General features: G+C 44.2%; 1 protein-coding gene across 1 annotated transcript; it reads right to left on the bottom strand.

The window, feature by feature from the left end:
• Window positions 1–336: 336 nt before the first annotated feature.
• On the bottom strand, window positions 337–5,279 carry LOC136550860 (low affinity sulfate transporter 3-like). The gene is made up of 12 exons (XM_066542448.1): window positions 4,642–5,279; window positions 4,223–4,271; window positions 3,896–4,103; window positions 3,581–3,755; window positions 2,482–2,547; window positions 2,146–2,376; window positions 1,919–2,045; window positions 1,547–1,833; window positions 1,272–1,465; window positions 1,108–1,193; window positions 863–939; window positions 337–764 (listed from the first exon to the last, which is right to left on the bottom strand). Exons 1-12 carry the CDS (start codon window positions 4,954–4,956, stop codon window positions 612–614), a joined length of 1,968 nt encoding a protein of 655 aa, XP_066398545.1. The 5' UTR covers window positions 4,957–5,279; the 3' UTR covers window positions 337–611.
• Window positions 5,280–18,187: the final 12,908 nt, after the last annotated feature.

Genomic DNA, 18,187 nt, shown 5'->3' with positions numbered 1-18,187 from the left:
CGATGAGACTGGCGGTGCGGCCAAGAAGTAGGCCTGTGTAATGGCTGAGCGGCCTGGCAAAAATGGTAAGCCCACCACTCTGGCCTATTATATATTGTTGGGCCATTCATCATGACCTAAAAGGCCCGCACGGGCGGCACGGCCGAGGGCAACGGCCGGTTGGTTCAGTTTGCGCCCTCGTCCGACGTCGAGGCCGCCGCCTTCGGACCGGCCGCATGCCTGTACTTTTCTTTTCTTCTTTCTCTGTTTCTTAGGTTTCAAACGCGCAACTGTATATTTTTAATCTCCTTTAGTTCTTATTAGGTCAAGGTTTCATCTTTGTTTAGGAAGAAACAGTAAAAGAAAAACTTGTTTAATTACTAAGTACAAGTACACATCATGAAGATAGCACCAAACATGTGAAGCTCAAGGATTGTCCTTTCCACAGAGGATTGTTTCCCGCCACGACCACTTCAGTCAATCAGTCATATCATAGGTACTTCGCCTCCATCAAGTGCAAGCGTGCATTTCTGCTTGTCGGCATTTGCGGTAACACCTTCATACTAGGATGCAAAGCTTCCTCGCTTATGGGATTATTCTTAGCAGTACTAATACTACTAATTGACACATGCTCAACATTCGAGAGCTGTGCCTTTATGAGCAGCTAGACAGGCTTCCACTCCTTCACCTACTGTCATGAAGATCCAGTCTTCTCCGACTCTGTTGACCACCCGCGACACTTTCATCTTCTGAACTGCCTTCCATCCTGGACTTGCTATAGCCATCTGCAGGTAGTTGTTTCAACATTATAACCGGGCAATTTGGCATTATGTCTTTTTTTTTACCCAAATGTAAAGGTACCCTGATCAATTCAGTACTTCACCTGTATGCCAAGAGACACCAACTCCTTGTGTATTTCTTCCAGTGCCGTGAGTCCTGAAGTGTCGATGTTTACCACACCTGCAGAAACAGGAACATGGGTATGCACATTTTTGTATCAAATTAGCACTGAACATGGGTTTCACAGCTACATTGGTGTATATTCCACCTAATATGAAATTGAATTAGCTAAAAAAGTCAAGCAAGCATCTCCTTTTATAAAATCTTGGAGATTCTGGGGGCACGCACTTGACATATCAAGGACAACTGCTTGTATCCTTTCTCTCGCTTTTCCATTTGAGTTCTCCACTTCTTCCCGAACCCACTGTATGATCCTGATTGAACAACATTTGTTGGAAAATTTGTATTGAACATTTTATAAACCCATATTTATATATTGAGATTGCTAGTACCTTTCTTTGATGAAAGTGGCATTGATGAAACAGAGGAAGGATGTGTCCATGCGTATCGGTAGTATGGTCGGAGTTTGGCAAGCTACAGGGTATTGTCTGATGCTGCAGAAGATATTTGTCCCTTGGAGCCTGCCAAGAACCTCTACCTGAGGTCGAAGCGACTGTATGATGATCTTTGCGAAGGAAATGGCAAGCTGCAGCAATCAGCCCCCTCACAAGTCAGAAAACGCTGAAAGACAATTTTCAAATGGAGGTGTATCAAGCATGCATCTTACTGCAACTGCAAGTCCGATCTCCACCGACCCAAACAGGACACCAACGAATGCGCCAAGGCAAATGAGGAAATCCAACTTGTCGATTTTCCATATGTTGCAAGCTTCTTTGACGTCGATCAGCCCCGGAAGAGCCGATAGGATGATGGAGGCGAGCACCGCCATGGGCGTGTAGTAGAGGAGCTTCATGAACAACTCCAAGGCGATGACCACGGTGATGGACATGACGATGTTCGAAACAGTCGACCTGGCGCCCGCGCTGAAGTTCACAGCTGTTCTGGAGAATGAACCTGATGAATGAAAAACATCTGTCAGGATATTTTGCTTCTTCCTGAAAGATTGCAACAGCCATCACTCAGTAATCATATTGATCACCTGTTGCCACATAACACGAGGACAGAGATCCAGCAACGTTCGAGAACCCCATCGCCAGCATCTCCTTGTTGCCGTCAAGTTTGTACCCTCTTACCGAGGCGAAAGATCGGCCAACGGCGATAGCTTCCTAGGAGAGGCAATGCAAGCTTTCTCTTTCAGCAATCCGCATTTCAGATTTCAGCATGGAACACAAGATGAACGGCTTACTGCAGCCGGGAAGTACATACCGTAAGGGCGATGACTGCGCAGATGACGGCGATCTTGGCACATTCCGTGGTGTGCGGCCCGTTCAGGTGTATCTGCTTGGCTGAGCTTGGGTTTAAGCCTGCATGAACCTTCTGTATGATCTTGACGCCGTGCTTGTCGGCCCTTGTTGCGTAGACTGCAGCGGTGGACAGGATGACCGACAGCAGAGGTGAAATCGCTGACAGCCAGAACAACTTCTTGTACCTCCTCCCCTGCCATTAATTGAGTTTTCATCGTTGGGTTTAGTAAGTTACCGTCTGATTTATATATATCATGAGCCAGTAAAAAAGAGGAGTGGCTGAATTGAATCTTCTTACGATGAAGCGTGTGGTGAGGATGAATATAAGGAAGGAGCATCCGATGAGGAAGTTGCCCGGGTGCCACTGCAGTTGGATGACATGCACAGCACAGAGAACAGGAGCCACATATGAGAAGCGGACATGATACGGAGAACATGAGCCACGCGAGAAGCGGACATCAAGCACAAGATGGCGGTGTTGACAGTTTGACATGAAGATGGGTGGATTCCAATAATCCAACACTAAACAGTGTGCAGGCAAGTGGCCATGTCCTTCATCCCCCCCCCCCCCCCCCCAAAAAAAACGTAGTGCGAGGTTGAAAAGTTAAAACTAGTAGGAGTACTATTGTTCCCAGCAATGACCGTGACTAAGAGTAAGGCTAATAATTTAGCCAGCTGAAGGGTGCAACATGCTGCCACATCATATACAGCTGATTATTTAGCTTACTCATATTATAGATCGGCTGCAACAGTGACTGTAAGTATTTAATACTTATGTATGCGTGGACGTATCACAGCAGCTGGAACGAGAATGGCTGGGAGCAAGCTGCATGGTGGATTCAGCCGGGCTGGGAGTCAAGCGCCGGCTGTTTGCTTTCTTCTTTTCTCTCTTTGCCAAATCACTTTATTTTTCTAACATGGCTCTATTTAGCCGGCTGAGTAAGCATCGTTATACTTGCTCTAAGCGCAGCTCCAGTCCTAACATAGAATCCAGACTGACACAGGTCAGTTGAAAATCGATTTTTGAGATGGTTCGGTCCTCCTATAGTGCAAGCATCGGTTAATGGGAACCATGAAACAATTAAAAAGTACTACTTCATATATACTTTTCTTGCTTTAGCTGCATGTGCAAGTGACTTAGGAGCTGTGCTTCGTTTTTTATTGTCCATGGTGCGAACTGAAAGTAGGAGTCACTTTTGCTCTGTCGTCCCACGGTTCGATATCTACAGTGTGCTCGGTTCGGTAATCAAACATCCAGCTCAGCTCATGGTTCGATCCAGGAGTGGGGCATGCATGAGGGTACATTAGTGCCCCTTTATATATTTACACAAAAGTAATAATAAAAAAAATGCTCGGCATTTTCGTGGCGCCGAGCCGACAGAGATACGACGACTCACCGGGTCATGTAGCGCAGAGCAGACCGCCTTGACTACAGAAACAACATCGGTGCTGTTGGTGAAATGGCTGAGTCCAAGCAGCCCCTTGAGCTGCTGCAGCCCGATCACGATGGCCGCCCCGCCCATGAACCCCACGATGGCAGCGTGCGACAGGAAATCCACGAGAAACCCCAGCCTGGGATGTGACGAACAGACACAGTCACACAAGTAAGAGTCGTAAGACCAGACGTCTCGACGTGTGGGAGCAGAGCATGTTGTTTTGCACGTACTTGTGTAATTAAAAAAGACGAGTGCTTGCTAAGCGGCAGACCGTACCTGAAGAGGCCGAAGGAGACCTGGAAGACCCCGGCGAGGAGAGTCACCGTGAAGACGAGCGACCTGTAGGTCGCCGGGTCGGCGGCCGGGTCGACGACCTTCTGGATCATCGACGACAGCAGCAGCGAGACGACGGCGACTGGGCCGATGCCGATCTCCCTCGATGTCCCCATGACAGCGTAGATCAGCGGTGGCACGACACTTGTGTCTTTCAGAAGAAAAAAGGGAATGAGTGATCTAGAGAAAGAAACATGGCGTGTGCTTTGGCGCAAGCTAAATTGTTCTGAACAATCAATCATGGAGAGGAGGCTTGTGATTGGTACTTACAAAGACCGTACTGAGGGTCCAGTTTGGCTAGATTGGCATATCCAATGCTCTACAATATCAGATCCGAGATCCAAAGGAGTCACATGTCAGATAAGGACGAGAAAAAATTCTACACTCACATGTCACATCAGAAAATTGCGACGAAAAATCTATATATATATATGATGGCTCCTGACAATAGTAAGTTAGTAACTGATGTTGTCTCATCAGGATTCATTGCTTTACAGATTTAGTGCAAGAAACACTTGTCAGTTGTCACCTCAAGACGTCCTGAATTCAAGTAGCTTGGTTTTTATTTCTTGCTGAGATCACAACTCAACAAGTAAAGACGTGTGTAAAGTTTTTGAGAGGAACCAGAGCTAAAACTGACGCGTGAATTGAGCAAGCAAACGTGTGGCATGACCGGCAGAGCCGCCTACCTGAGGGATGCCAAGGCTGGCAAGAGTAAGGCCGGCCATGACGTCACTCCTGAAGGACTTGAGGGTGTAGGTCCTCCCCCACTGCAGCACCGGGAACACGCACTGCAGCGCCGTGAGGATCCACGGGCAGCGCGGCGCCCGGCCACCGCCGGGGGCGCGTGGCCAGAACGCCTTGCCGACCACGCCGACGAGCTCCTCGCGCAGGCTCGGCGGGTTGGGGCTGTTGAGCACAAGCTTCGCCGTGTCTGGCCGCTTGTTGGATACCTCGAAGACGGACACGGTAGCCGACGACTCGACCGCTGCCGAGGCCTCCATCGCTGAAGGCTGAATGAAGTGTTTGGGGAAACTCGGGAGCTGGGAGCTCCCTAGCTTTAAAAGGCCTTTTGGTTCTGGCGGTTGGACGGAGAATCTTGCAGTGGGCGTGACAACGATCAGAGGAAGAGGCAGGCTAGAATTCCTCCTCTCCTGTAAACATCACCGGCCCTGGGAGACGGATCACATATATGCATGGACGCCGATATGATTCTCTGGCAAGAGGCCGGTTAGAGGAAGAAGACATCCATCCCGTCCCCGTGCATGGATGAGCCCCGCCCCGGCCGAGGGAGGAAATGCTCACTTGCAGGGGTGTGGATGCCGGAGCAAAGTTGACATGTTGCTATATATTGCTCGGCTGGGTGTTTTGGATCACCGGGGTGGGCGGCGTTTTGGAGTGCCTTGAAGTAATAGGATTGGCTATATGCTGCAAACTTTTTGGGGTGGTAAGTAGAGCACTAGATTAACCCTTGTTTGCACACCTTGCTAGTTTGTTTAGGTTAATCTAATGGTCTGTTGAGTAGATCCCTAGATTAGTTTTAGTAACCCAATTGACCCCTTCTCTTGGGTCACGGACTCACGGTCACATGCTTAGATACACATGTTCCCTAGAAGCTTGTTCCACCACAAACACTCAAATAATCTGCTACATAAGTGCTACATGCTCGTGCATTTGTTTGCTTAAATACAAGAGTGAGAGTGGCTAGAGAGGTAGAACTCAAATTCACGAGAAGTCTAATTAGCTCCCACAAAAGATATACAAGGCATTATATCACTCCCGATCTTCCCCGACCCACTCATTGATTAAACTATAAGAATTCCCCGCGCGTTGCTGCAGAAATTTAGAGATAATATTAGATGAGTGCAAGTTTGTTATAGAATCACTAGTAGAGAACAGACCTTTGATCCTCGGTCAAAATAGGCTCTAGTCCCGGCATTTTTTGCGCCCAGGACTAGAGATACCTTTAGTCCCGGTTGGTGGCTCCAACCGGGACTAAAGGTCCCTCCCAACGGCTACTGCGCCAGACAAAGGTGGCAGGGACCTTTAGTCCCGGTTGAAGCCACCAACCGGGACTAAAGGTAGACTTTTACTCCTGATTGGTGGCTCCAACCGGGACTAAAGGTCTCTGCCACCTCTGTCTGGCACAGTAGCCGTTGGGAGGGACCTTTAGTCCCGGTTGGAGCCACCAACTGGGACTAAAGGTCCCCCCTTTATATCCCGGCCGTCTCCTTCTTCCTCCCCGAGCCCGAGCTCAGCATATTTTGAAGCTCACTGCACTAGTGTTCTTGCTTCCTCCCTCCATTGTTCCTCCATCCATTCTTCGATTCCTCCATCGATTTCTTCGATTCCTCCGTCGATTCTTCAGTTGTAAAGGTTACCAATCTCATACTCTCATTTTTCACCATTGTCTTATCTTATTTTGTTCACTATATATATGGTTCTTTATTGTGGTTTTTTTTTTATTTATAAGCAATTTGAGCTCAAAATCACTTCAAGCTTGCATATTTACATGAAGGAAGGTTAAAGTAGCTATTAAAAACTAGTATTCACCGTTCATTTGTAGCATGCATAGCACACTTCATTGTTTAGAGATATAGAGAATTTTAGAGTTTTTTAATTTTATTTGTTTATAAAATGAGAAATTTATAGTGTATTAAAAAATGAGTATAGGGACTAGTGCCTCCGACTGGTATGACAGATGCAATGCAAGGCCGTGCAATAGGAAGCAAATCCGTTCTCTTTTGACGATATGCCCGAACAGCCAGGCCTGACAAATTTGGTGGTTGAACGGGTCCGTCGGCCGTCGCCGTGCGACTGTACGACAAAGAACGGCATCGATCGACCATAGTATTTTATTGTCCAGAGTCCGGTCCAGGGTGCAATGCAACGCAATGACAATTGACAATGCGTTGCTAGGTCAAAATATGGTCATTTCTATGGACTCCGTGACTAAACATTTTATTTTAACTTTTTATGAAATGAAAAACTTAGAAAATAGTTAGAAAATTATAGAAAATCCGTACTAGTTGAACTTGCGGACCGTGTTCAGCTCGACGAGCATGTTCTCTGCCGAGCGGTAATGGACATCAAGGAGGAGCTTTGATACTACGAGGGAGAGTGGCAACGATCATGGAAGACCGTGTTCCCTTCCTCGTAGAATCGGAGCTCTTCCTTGACCAAGTACGGTGCCGTCCGGTGGAGAAATGCTCGCTGAGATGATCACATAAGCAAGGTCAACTAGTACGGATGGTTATTTATTAAAACATGTTTTTGAGCTATAAATCCTGCTGGCCGTCTTCTTCCTCCCCGAGCCAGCCCGAGAGCTTAAGTTTAAATTTAAGCAGTGTTCTTGCTCATCCATTCTTCGATTCCTCCATCGATTTCTTCGATTCCTCCGTCGATTCTTCGGTTCTAAAGGTTACCAACTTCATACTCTCATGTTTCATCATTGTCTTATCCCATTTTGTTCACTATATATATATGGTTCTTTATTGTGGTTTTTTTCATTTGTAAGCAATTTGAGCTCAAAATCACTTCAAGCTTGCATATTTACATGAAGGAAGGTTAAAGTAGCTAGTTGAACTAGCGGACCGTGTTTATTTCGGCGAGCATGTTCTCTGCCGAGCGGTAACGGACGTCAAGGAGGAGCTTTGATTCTACGAGGGAAAGCGGCAACGGTCGTGGAAGACCGTGTTCCCTTCCTCGTAGAATCGAAGCTCTTCCATGGCCAAGTACGGTGCCGTTCGGTGGAGAAATGCTCACCGAGATGATCACGTAAGCAAGGTCAACTAGTACGGATGGTTATTTATTCACATGTCCCGATATCGTCGCAGTAGTCTATCAATCACCGTACCCAAACGTAGTATATATATAAATATAAATGATAATCGATTGTTATGTGTGTACACTCTCATTCTTCTGTTAATTTGCGGAAATATCATGTGAATTACTTATCTGCCGCAGTAAAAGACGAGAACACAATGACCATTAAAAATATCATTGTTTAGAGATATAGATAAATTTATAGTTTCTTAATTTTATTTGTTTATAAAATGAGAAATTTATAGTGTATTAAAAAATAAGTATAGAGAGTAGATGGCAACTGCTTCTGGGTCCTCGGCCTCTCATGGGTTTCCAAAGCGACTTAGGCCGGGTCTCCCTCTCATTCCATGTGGCAAGTGTCGTGATGAGACGAAGATTGTGATGGAGTATCGAGTGAAGAAGGAGGGTCCCAACAAGGATCGTATCTTCTACAAGTGTCCAGATCGCAATGTGAGTTATTTTATCATATTTAATGATTATGGTTAGTTTATACCTCTTTTCATGATGGTTGTGATTAAAGTTCTAATTTTTTGTTTTAATTTCAGTGGGATGGCAGTGGACGATGTTCAGGCTTCTACTGGGAGGAAGAGTATGTTGAACTCGTGCAAAAATATCTTACACAACAGGCAGATACGATGGCTAATGAGGCAGTGATCCAGCCAAAGAAGCCCAAAGATGTTGTACAATCAGGGGATCTGTCTGTTTTAGTTGAGATTGGTCGTGAAATCCTTGTGCTCCTGAAATGTATTTTAGCTTTAGTTCTTTTAGTAGTAGTTGGGATTGTCTACATTGTAGCGATGCTTTCATAAATTTGTACCTTTTGTGGTGGCACGCATGTTGTATAAATAATTAATTATGATCTAGGTTTTAATATGGTATTTATGTCATGTAATGCAGATGAGCCGGCATTGGATGTACAATGCTGATCGCCGCTCCCAAGAGTTCATTGACGGCGTACATTCTTTGTTACGTGCGGCCGAGGCAAACAAACGCGACGGTTTCATGTGCTGCCCATGTGCCATATGTAAGAATACGGTGGAATATCCTTGCTCAAGGACTCTTCATTCACACTTATTCAAGTCGGGTTTTATGCCAAACTATATTTGTTGGACGAAGCACGGAGAAACCGGCGTTGTAATGGAAGAAGGAGAAGAAGAACAATGGGACGACAATGATATTATTCCCGATGGTGCGTGCTTCAATGATACTGCAATGGGAGAAGCTAAAGAAGAGGTAGTCGCAGAAGATGAGCCTGCTGATGATCTTTGTCAGGTCATTCGTGATGCACAAAGAGAATGTGAAAGTGAAAAGGAGAAGATCAAGTTCGAGCGGATGCTAGAAGATCACAAGAAATTGTTGTACCCAACTTGTGATGTAGGGTAGAAAAAGTTGGGAACCGCACTAGAATTGCTGCAATGGAAGGAAAAGAATGGTGTATCTGACAAGGGATTTAGAGAGTTACTAAAAATCCAAAAGAATATGCTTTCGAAGGACAATGAATTGCCCGCCACTACCTACGAAGCAAAACAAGTTGTCTGTCCTATGGGGCTAGAAATCGAGAAGATACATGCATGTCCTAATGACTGCATCCTGTACCATGGCAAAGAGTACGAGAAATTGGATGCATGCTCGGTATGCCATGCATCGCGGTATAAGATCAGGCGAGATGACCCTGGTGATGTTGAGGGCGAACGTTCGCAGAAGAAAATCCCTGCCAAGGTTATGTGGTATGCTCCTATAATACCACGCTTGAAATATCTGTTCAGAAACAAAGAACATGCAAAATTATTGCGATAGCACAAAGAAGACCATAATGTAGATAATATGTTGAGACACCCTGCTGATGGGTCCCAGTGGAGAGCAATCGACCGAGAATTCCCGGAGTTTGCAAATGACGCAAGAAACTTAAGGTTTGCTTTAAGTACAGATGGTTTCAATCCTTTTGGAGAGCAGAACAGTAGTCATAGCACTTGGCCTGTTACTCTAAGTATCTACAACCTTCCTCCTTGGTTATGCATGAAGCGGAAGTTCATTATGATGCCTGTGCTCATCCAAGGCCCAAAGCAACCTGACAATGACATCGATGTATACCTGAGACCACTTATTGATGAACTTCTCATTTTGTGGAATAAAGAAGGTATACGTGTGTGGGATGAGTACAAACAGGAACACTTTGATCTGCGAGCATTGTTGTTCGTAACAATCAATGATTGGCCTACTCTAAGTAATCTTTCAGGACAGTCAAACATGGGATATAATACATGCACACACTGCTTCAGTGATATTAGAGGTGTATTCTTGAAAAAATGTCGAAAGGTCGTGTACCTTGGCCATCGTCGATTTCTTCCTACAAATCACCCCGTAAGAAAGAAAGACAAGCATTTTAAAGGGAAGGCAGACCACCTGACCAAGCCTCGCAACCAAACCAGTGAGGATGTACTCGATATGGTCAATGATGTGAAAGTCGTCTTTGGAAAAGGACATGGCAGCCAACCTGTTCCGAACGATGCTAACGGTCACGCACCCATGTGGAAGAAGAAGTCCATATTTTGGGACCTACCCTATTGGCAAGTCCTAGAGGTCCACAACTCGATCGACGTGATGCACTTGACGAAGAATCTTTGTGTGAACCTGCTAGGCTTCATGGGTGTGTATGGAAAGCTTAAGGCCACATTTGAAGCACAACAGGACCTGCGTTGTTTGAGAGAAAGAGACAACATGCATCTAGAGAAGACAGATGATGGACGCTATTACTTACGTCCTGCCAGCTACACTCTAAGCAAAGAAGAAAAGGAAATCATGTTTGAATGCTTAAACAACATCAAGGTACCATCTGGATTCTCCTCGAATATAAAGGGTATTATAAATGTGCCAGAGAAGAATTTTATGTAACTTAAAATTCCATGACTGTCACGTTCTCATGACGCAATTACTTCTAGTTGCATTAAGAGGAATTCTACCTCCAAATGTACGTCTAGCCACTATGAAGCTATGTGCATTCCTCAATGCAATTTCTCAGAAGGCAATTGATCCAACTGATCTAGCTAAACTACAGAATGATGTGGTTCAATGTCTTGTCAGCTTTGAGTTGGTGTTCCCTCCTTCCTTCTTTGATATCATGACACACCTCCTAGTTCACCTAGTCAAGGAGATTTTCATTCTCAGTCCTATGTTCCTACACAACATGTTTCCCTTAGAGAGATTCATGGGAGTCCTGAAGAAATATGTTCACAACCATGCTCGCCCAGAAGGAAGCATCACCAAGGGCTATGGAACAGAAGAGGTCATTGAGTTCTGTGTCGACTTTATTCCTGACCTTGACTCAATTGGTGTTCCTGAATCGAGACATGAGGGGAGACTAAGCGAAAAGGGGACACTAGGGAGGAAAATATATATTGGTACAGAGGATGATTATTTCAATAAAGCGCACTACACAATTCTACAGAACTCCTCTTTGGTAGATCCGTATATTGAGACACACAAGGATCTCTTATGATCTGAGTTTCTAGGGAAGACTGAAGCTTGGATTACGCGTAAGCACATGGAAACTTTCGGCGGTTGGTTGCGAAAAAAATGTCAAGGTGATGAGAGCATCCATGAGCAACTGTATTTATTGGCTATGCAACCATCATGGCATATCGTCACATACAAAGGGTATGAGATAAATGGGAACATATTCTAAATAGTAGCCCAAGATAAAAGGAGTATCAACCAAAACAGTGGTGTCCGCATAGATACCACAGACCCGAATGGGAATAAGCAGACATATTATGGACGCATAGATGAAATATGGGAACTAGAATATGCACCTACTTTGAAGATCCCATTGTTCAAGTGCCAATGGGTCAAGGTGACCGGAGCCAGGGTAACAGTAGACAACGAGTATGGAATGACAACAGTAGACCTTAGTAATATTGGGTACAAAGATAAACCATTCGTCCTTGCCAAGGATGTGAATCAGGTGTTCTATGTCAATGATATGTCTACCAAACCAAAAAGAGGGAAAAACGATAATGACTCAACCAAAGAGCCAAAGCGCCACATAGTTTTTTCAGGGAAAAGAGTCATCGTGGGAATTGAGGACAAGTCGGATATGTCAGAAGATTATGAAAAGGATGACCGAATTCCGCCCTTCAAAGTGAACAAAGACCCTAGCATCTTGGTAAATGATGAGGACACTCCATGGTTACGACACGATCATAACCAAGGGACATACATAAAGAAGAAGTTCACTGCTGTGCCCACTTGATAATATAGTGATTTAATGTAGTATGTGTTTGAGATATTATGTAATAATTGTGAATTCAGATATTTATTATGTCGTGTTTCAAATTAAATCAATGTTTGATTTGGTGGGATTTCTCTCTCAAAAAGTTAAATTAGGATATTGAGTGATGAAAAATTAAAATGTTAACGTTAAAATGATGTGAAAACAAATTTCCTGTTCAAAATCAATAGTTTTAATAATTTTAACTAAACACTACATTTTTGCATTAACGAAATAATAAATATTAGTTACATTATGTTTTATAATTATAACAAAAAATAAAAAAAGTTAGGTTATAGATTTTTCCTATGTGCAATAAAGAAAAAGAAAATCCATATTTTTAACAAAATAATTTTATGCCTTTTATTTAATTTACTATGTATTTAACAAGACTATTGCATTTCTATTAAATTTTTTTTGATTAAAACAGGCGGGAAACAAAACTGCAGCCCACCTTTACTCCCGAGTGGGAAGCCCACCCGGGAGTAAAGGTGGGCTGCAGTTTCATGGCCCTTCCCACCCGGGAGTAAAGTTGGGCTGCATTTTTGTGGCCCGCCAAAAAAACCTTTGGTCCCGGTGGGGGGATGGCACTGGGAGTAAAGGGGTGTGGCATATATATACCAGTGCCATCTTCTTCGTTGCGTTCTTCGCCGATTCCTCTCCCCCTGCGCCCATGCCACCCAGCCCGCCACACCGAGGACACCGCCGCCACACCTCCCGACGCCGATCGTCGCCACCGCCTCGCGCGCGTCCGCGGTCCCCACGCCACCCCGTGCGCCGATGACCTCGCGGCGCCAGCTGCTACCCACCCCAGCCAGACGCACGGGCCACACCATACCCTCCAGCGCGTTGACACGGCGCGACGATGAGGCCGCCAACGCGCGCGGCTTCCTCTCCTCCATTCCCGAGGTATGTATGTACCTTCTACGACAGCAACGATTCTCTGCGACCATCGTATGTGCGTGCTTGGTGGTTCGTAAGTTTGTTCATGATTTGGCGATCTTGAACAATGTGGTGGCGGCGCTGATGTCGAGCGATCTTGAACAATTAGGCGAAGGGGTGCTTAGCTAGCTAGTTGTAGATCTGACATCGATCCTAGGTATAAGTTTCATGGCTAATTAATTCATACGTGTATGTGTGTTGTTAAAATTTTATTTTATAAATGGAAAGATCAAACGTGGAAGTTTGTTGCAATTTAAAATGGAAGGTAGTTCAATGGCATCTCAAAATGCACGGCATCTACTTAAAGAGCTAGCGAAATGGAATCGGAGTTCTCTTATGTGACCCAGCTGGGCTGCTTGAGTTATTATATATTGTTACAATACATAACTGGTACAACAACGTACAGTTGGGGTCTAACGGCATGGAATACTGGATAGTTGGACCACAAGTTAGGGCCCCTTCAATTAGTCAGGAATGGAGCTGGGAATTATTCCGGCTTACCAACATTATACAAATTAGTGAACCATTTCGACCGAGTACTCCCGGCTAGTGGCTGGCATATGTATATGGCCCCTGGTATATAAGCGCCATGCATTTCTATGTATACGGCGGAGCACCGCCGCCCTCGTTCACCCTAGGGTTTATACAGCGGAGCACCGCCACCCTCGTTTGCCCTAGGGTTTAGGGTTTATACGGCGGAGCACCGCCGCCCTCGTTCACCCATGTGTACAAACATATATACGGCGGAGTGGAGCACCGCCACTCTCGTCACACCACCCTCTCTCGTGGCCTAGTCGATCAACATTTGTATTATCGTTATCGTTAACGCTAAACAATCACACAAGGGCAAATTGCGTCGGTGACTAGGGCGAACCATGTTGTTGATGTCACCGACGTGATTCGCCCTAGTCACCGACGCAATTCGCCCTCGGCCGTTTATGTATAGCCCTAATTTGCCCTAGTACCGACGCAGTTCGCCCTAGTATGGTGAATTGCGTCCGTGACCAAGGGGCAAGATTTAATAATGCATATTGTTCGTAGATTTTACGCATGTAAGCAAAGATTTGACGTACTATATATTGGTTTTGTTTTTTGAAGCTAGATGGCCAACCCGAGAAACATGGATGAGGAGGAGTTGATGATGAATTTGATCAACACTGGCACTCAAGTTGCCGGTGATGATGGTGCTAAAAATAACGTGCAAGAGGATGCAGATGACGGGAGTCAGTACTTAGCTCTTGAACAAAATGAGCAACAACATATTGGCCAAATATATATTTTTTATTATTAGCTATATATATTATCATATGTCTTATGTGTGCTCATGACATTAAAAATAATGTTTATGTTTTGTAGCCCTCTAGATCGACATCAACAACTACAATGAAGAGTAAAAATGTTCGAGGTCCCAAAAAGCCATTGGAGGGTCGCTTCATCATCTCGAAGTTCAATGTGGATACAGGCGAACTGGGGGGCAAATAAAATAAAATTCATGCACCACTATGGTTACCTTGTATGGGACCGGCTCCCGATTAGTACCCGCGAATGGAAGAAGAAGAAGACCAATGCTCCTCATATCAGTTTTGTCTCCGATCGTGACAAGATGTTAATTTGGAATGATGTCTTGGAACATTTCATGCTCCAAATAGATGGTTATGATGATATAATAGATGGTGATGAATTGAAGGAGCGAGTTAGAGATTGGGCAATGAAGAAGATGGCCACCCAATTTTAGACTTGGAAGAAACACCTATACACGACGTATGCCAAGAAGAACATAGCACCAGATTTTACTGTCCCAGACCTAATCTCAAAGCAGAGGCCCTATTGGGATGAGTTTGTATAGTACAAGACGTCGGAAGAGGGTGTGAGTCGGGAGATAAAGAACCAACATATGCCCAACAGAAGACATACCACCATAACTTGGGATCAGGTGGCTACCCGACTGCCATTAAGAAGTGGAATAAAATGGAAGCAGACCTTCTTGCCAAGGGTATCACACCAGAATCACTCGAGTGGGGAGAGCGTGCAAAGAATTGGTTTTTTGCTCATGGGGGAACACTAGACCAGGAGATAGGGAAGTGCTTTATGGCGCAAGACTGCAAGAAGCAGCAGAAAGATTGTTTTATGCTCAGAGAGCTACTGCTAGTGGTGCATTCAGGCCCAACAGAGAGAAGGATGAACTGACATACGCCATCGGGACTATTGAACATGGTGGCCGAACTAGAGGCAAAGGAAGTGTCTCGTGGGAGCATGGATTCCCTCAGGACAGACCTTCCTACAAAAGCTACCAGAGAAAGAAGGAAGAAGAGGCACAGCGGCTCCAGAGGTTGGAGGAAGCGGTGCGTGAAGCACAGGAGCGGGAAAAAAAACCTTGAAGCGAGAATGTAGAAGGAAATCAGAAGGCAAGTGCAAATAGCAATGAGTGCAAGCAAGTAGGCATCAAAGCTAGGAATCAACATTAGCCAATTTGTTCAGTTGAAAAGCAGCTGCGCTTCCACAGAGATACCAAATCAAGGGGACACAGGACTATGTTTCCCTATGGATGATGTCACTGAACCTTGTACATCGTGTGAGCTACACATTCTGAAGGGGAATTCCACAATCAAGGTGGCTATTGGTCTTGTTAATCCTATCGACCGAACCAAGACACCAAGGATTCATGGGAATATAATCCAAGAAGGATATGCTACCATCTCGGTAGATAAAGCTGAAAAAGGTTTTAGTGATTTGCCTCTTAACATTCCTGGAGGTGATGGCGAGAAGACTCTAGGAGAAGCAAAGAAGACATTCATTCTATGGCGCAAGCGCTACATCATCATTCCCGGGATGTTGCCTCCACCTCCTGAACTACCTCACCATAGGTGCGGATGAAAACACTACATCATTAATTTATATTGGCTTAAATAATTAACAATCTGCTCATAATAATATGTCATTCCTTTTTTTGTAGCAGATCCTCCCCCAACCTAAATCCGATTGTTCAATCGCTAGATCATCATAGTGCTCTGTACGATGACAATGTGTTGGAAGGCGAGGCTGCATCCACACCATCTTCAGGGAGGTCTCCAATGCCGCAGCCGCCACCTCCAAGGAGGTCTCCAACATTGCTGCCACCAACTCCAAGGAGGTCTCCAATGCCTCACCCGCCCCCGCCTACCAAGAAGCCAAGTACTAGCAAGAGGCCAGCCCCGCAAACGAAGAACCAGTCCCCGCCGGCAAAGAAAGCCACCGTGAAACCAAGGGCTATTCTCAAAATAATATCTGAAGAGAAGAAAGAAGTAATTGATGCATATAAAAAAGATATGTCCAGATTCTATGACAAAATTAAAAAGGATCAAGAAGCAAGGAGAAACCCGGAGAAACCGTACTTCTTCGTAGCTCCAGATATTCTAAGAAAAAGGTGGCTTCTTACCAGCAACAATAGCGGGAATCTCATAAGCCGTCCAAATCAATGTTAACGGACTATGACCGCACTCTCACCAAGTCAATTAGGGCAGCATAGAAAAAGAAGCGGGCAGGGAAAGGAGTTGCATAACTCGGACAACAATCGCACCAATCAGTCCCCCCGCTAGTTGTTGGTAATGAATATGGTTCGAATTTAGGATTAACGCATCAGGCAAACATACCTCCGAATGTCGATTTGGATCACCTTGGTGAATTTATTGAAGAGACTGATCTCGACCTTTACCAGATGTTTGGTGATGGAAACACTGAGAGTGCGGCGGAGGTTGATATTTGGAAAAAAAAATTATACTAGGCCAGAGTCTATACAACCCTCAAGCCTTATGTGATCTGGGGACGCAAATGTACCTGCTAAACAAGTGGTACATGTAGGCGTCTACCGGTGGAGACTTCTGCGTTGGTGTCAGAATTAGAGACGAACATTGGTTCCGTGGTGATGATGTTATGTATGTTGACTTTGCAGAATTTCATCAACTATGCCACCTGATCTCTTTGGACAAAGTTATCATTAGCTGCTATTGCCTATAAGTAATAATTCTTTTGATCTATTATTAAACTCATCATATGTGTGTATATGCATATAAATTATCCTAACAAGTACTATATATATGCAGATTTACAATGACAGAGCTCAGAAAGGAAGGCTGCAATGAAATTGGTTTTGTTGATCCTCATATAATATTCAAAGACCTAGTTACTCCAAAGCCTAAATGGAAGTCTGAGTCAGAGAGTAACCTCATGAACTTCTTAGTGAACCAACACCACAAGAAGGATATACTCTTTCCCTACAACTTCAAGTGAGTGTTAATAATGTCGATCATCCTTAATGGCTCATATGTTGATTCTAGTTAATTAATGAGTGTTATGCGTTATATCCTATAAACACATGCAGCAATCACTGGATATTGATGGACATCGATCTAGTGAAAAGTCACTTGATAATCTATGACTTGATTAGAAAACCACAAGACTACCAAGATATGATAGATATTATCCAGATGTAATTTCGGTATCTCTAGCAACTATATATACACACAATATGATGATTAACTATATCTGATGATGTGGCAAATTTTTTATTAGGCAGTGTTTGAAAAACTTTTATTGAGAAGCAACACATGGGAAAATGCAAAGCGCCACTGAATGTAATCCCTTTGAAAGTAAGTCCCCTAAATCGCATCATCTTTATTAATTAAACATATAGCTTTCACCGGATCACCAGATTGGATGACAAATCTTTTTCTCGTAAAGTGGTGTCTGAGGCAGAAATAGAGGAACAACTACTGTGGTTACTATGTTTGCAAGTTTATCAAGGTGGTCTCCCAAAGAACTCCTATAGAGAGACTCAAAGTACGTTAAAAATACACTATATATTCATTTAATTATTATTATTGATTGTGTTATTATGTCTTTATATATATATATGTATATACATATATTAATTTATTTTCCTTTAATTTAAACCTGTAGGCTCGATGGTTGGAGGAAAAGGTCATACGACAAGACCAAATCAAAGCAATTCAAGAGTCTATAGCCGGATTTTTAATGACCAGGTCATCGATTCCAAGGGCAAGTTCTACTTCGACCCAACACTGCCATGGAAGCCAAGCTAGAGGATGAGAGGAAACTTGTTATATCACAACAACTGTAATGCAATCTTTTATAATATATGCACATGAAATAATGTAATGTAAAATACACATATGCATGCATGCATGTAAATATATATATATATA

This window comes from Miscanthus floridulus, chromosome 1, assembly GCF_019320115.1.
Source record: "Miscanthus floridulus cultivar M001 chromosome 1, ASM1932011v1, whole genome shotgun sequence".
NCBI lineage: Eukaryota > Viridiplantae > Streptophyta > Magnoliopsida > Poales > Poaceae > Miscanthus > Miscanthus floridulus.
The sequence above is the reverse complement of the archived record's forward strand: the minus strand, read 5'-3'. Positions and strand labels throughout refer to the sequence as shown.

What these genes read in the sequence shown, in the direction of transcription:
- LOC136550860 (XM_066542448.1), bottom strand. Translation starts at nt 4,956, where the DNA reads ATGGAGGCCTCGGCAGCGGTCGAGTCGTCGGCTACCGTGTCCGTCTTC. An exon ending in GCGCAGTCATCGCCCTTACG is followed by an intron (nt 2,046 to 2,145) that starts GTATGTACTTCC and finishes TGCCTCTCCTAG; the next exon opens with GAAGCTATCGCCGTTGGCCG. An exon ending in AGATCGGACTTGCAGTTGCA is followed by an intron (nt 1,466 to 1,546) that starts GTAAGATGCATG and finishes TGATTGCTGCAG; the next exon opens with CTTGCCATTTCCTTCGCAAA.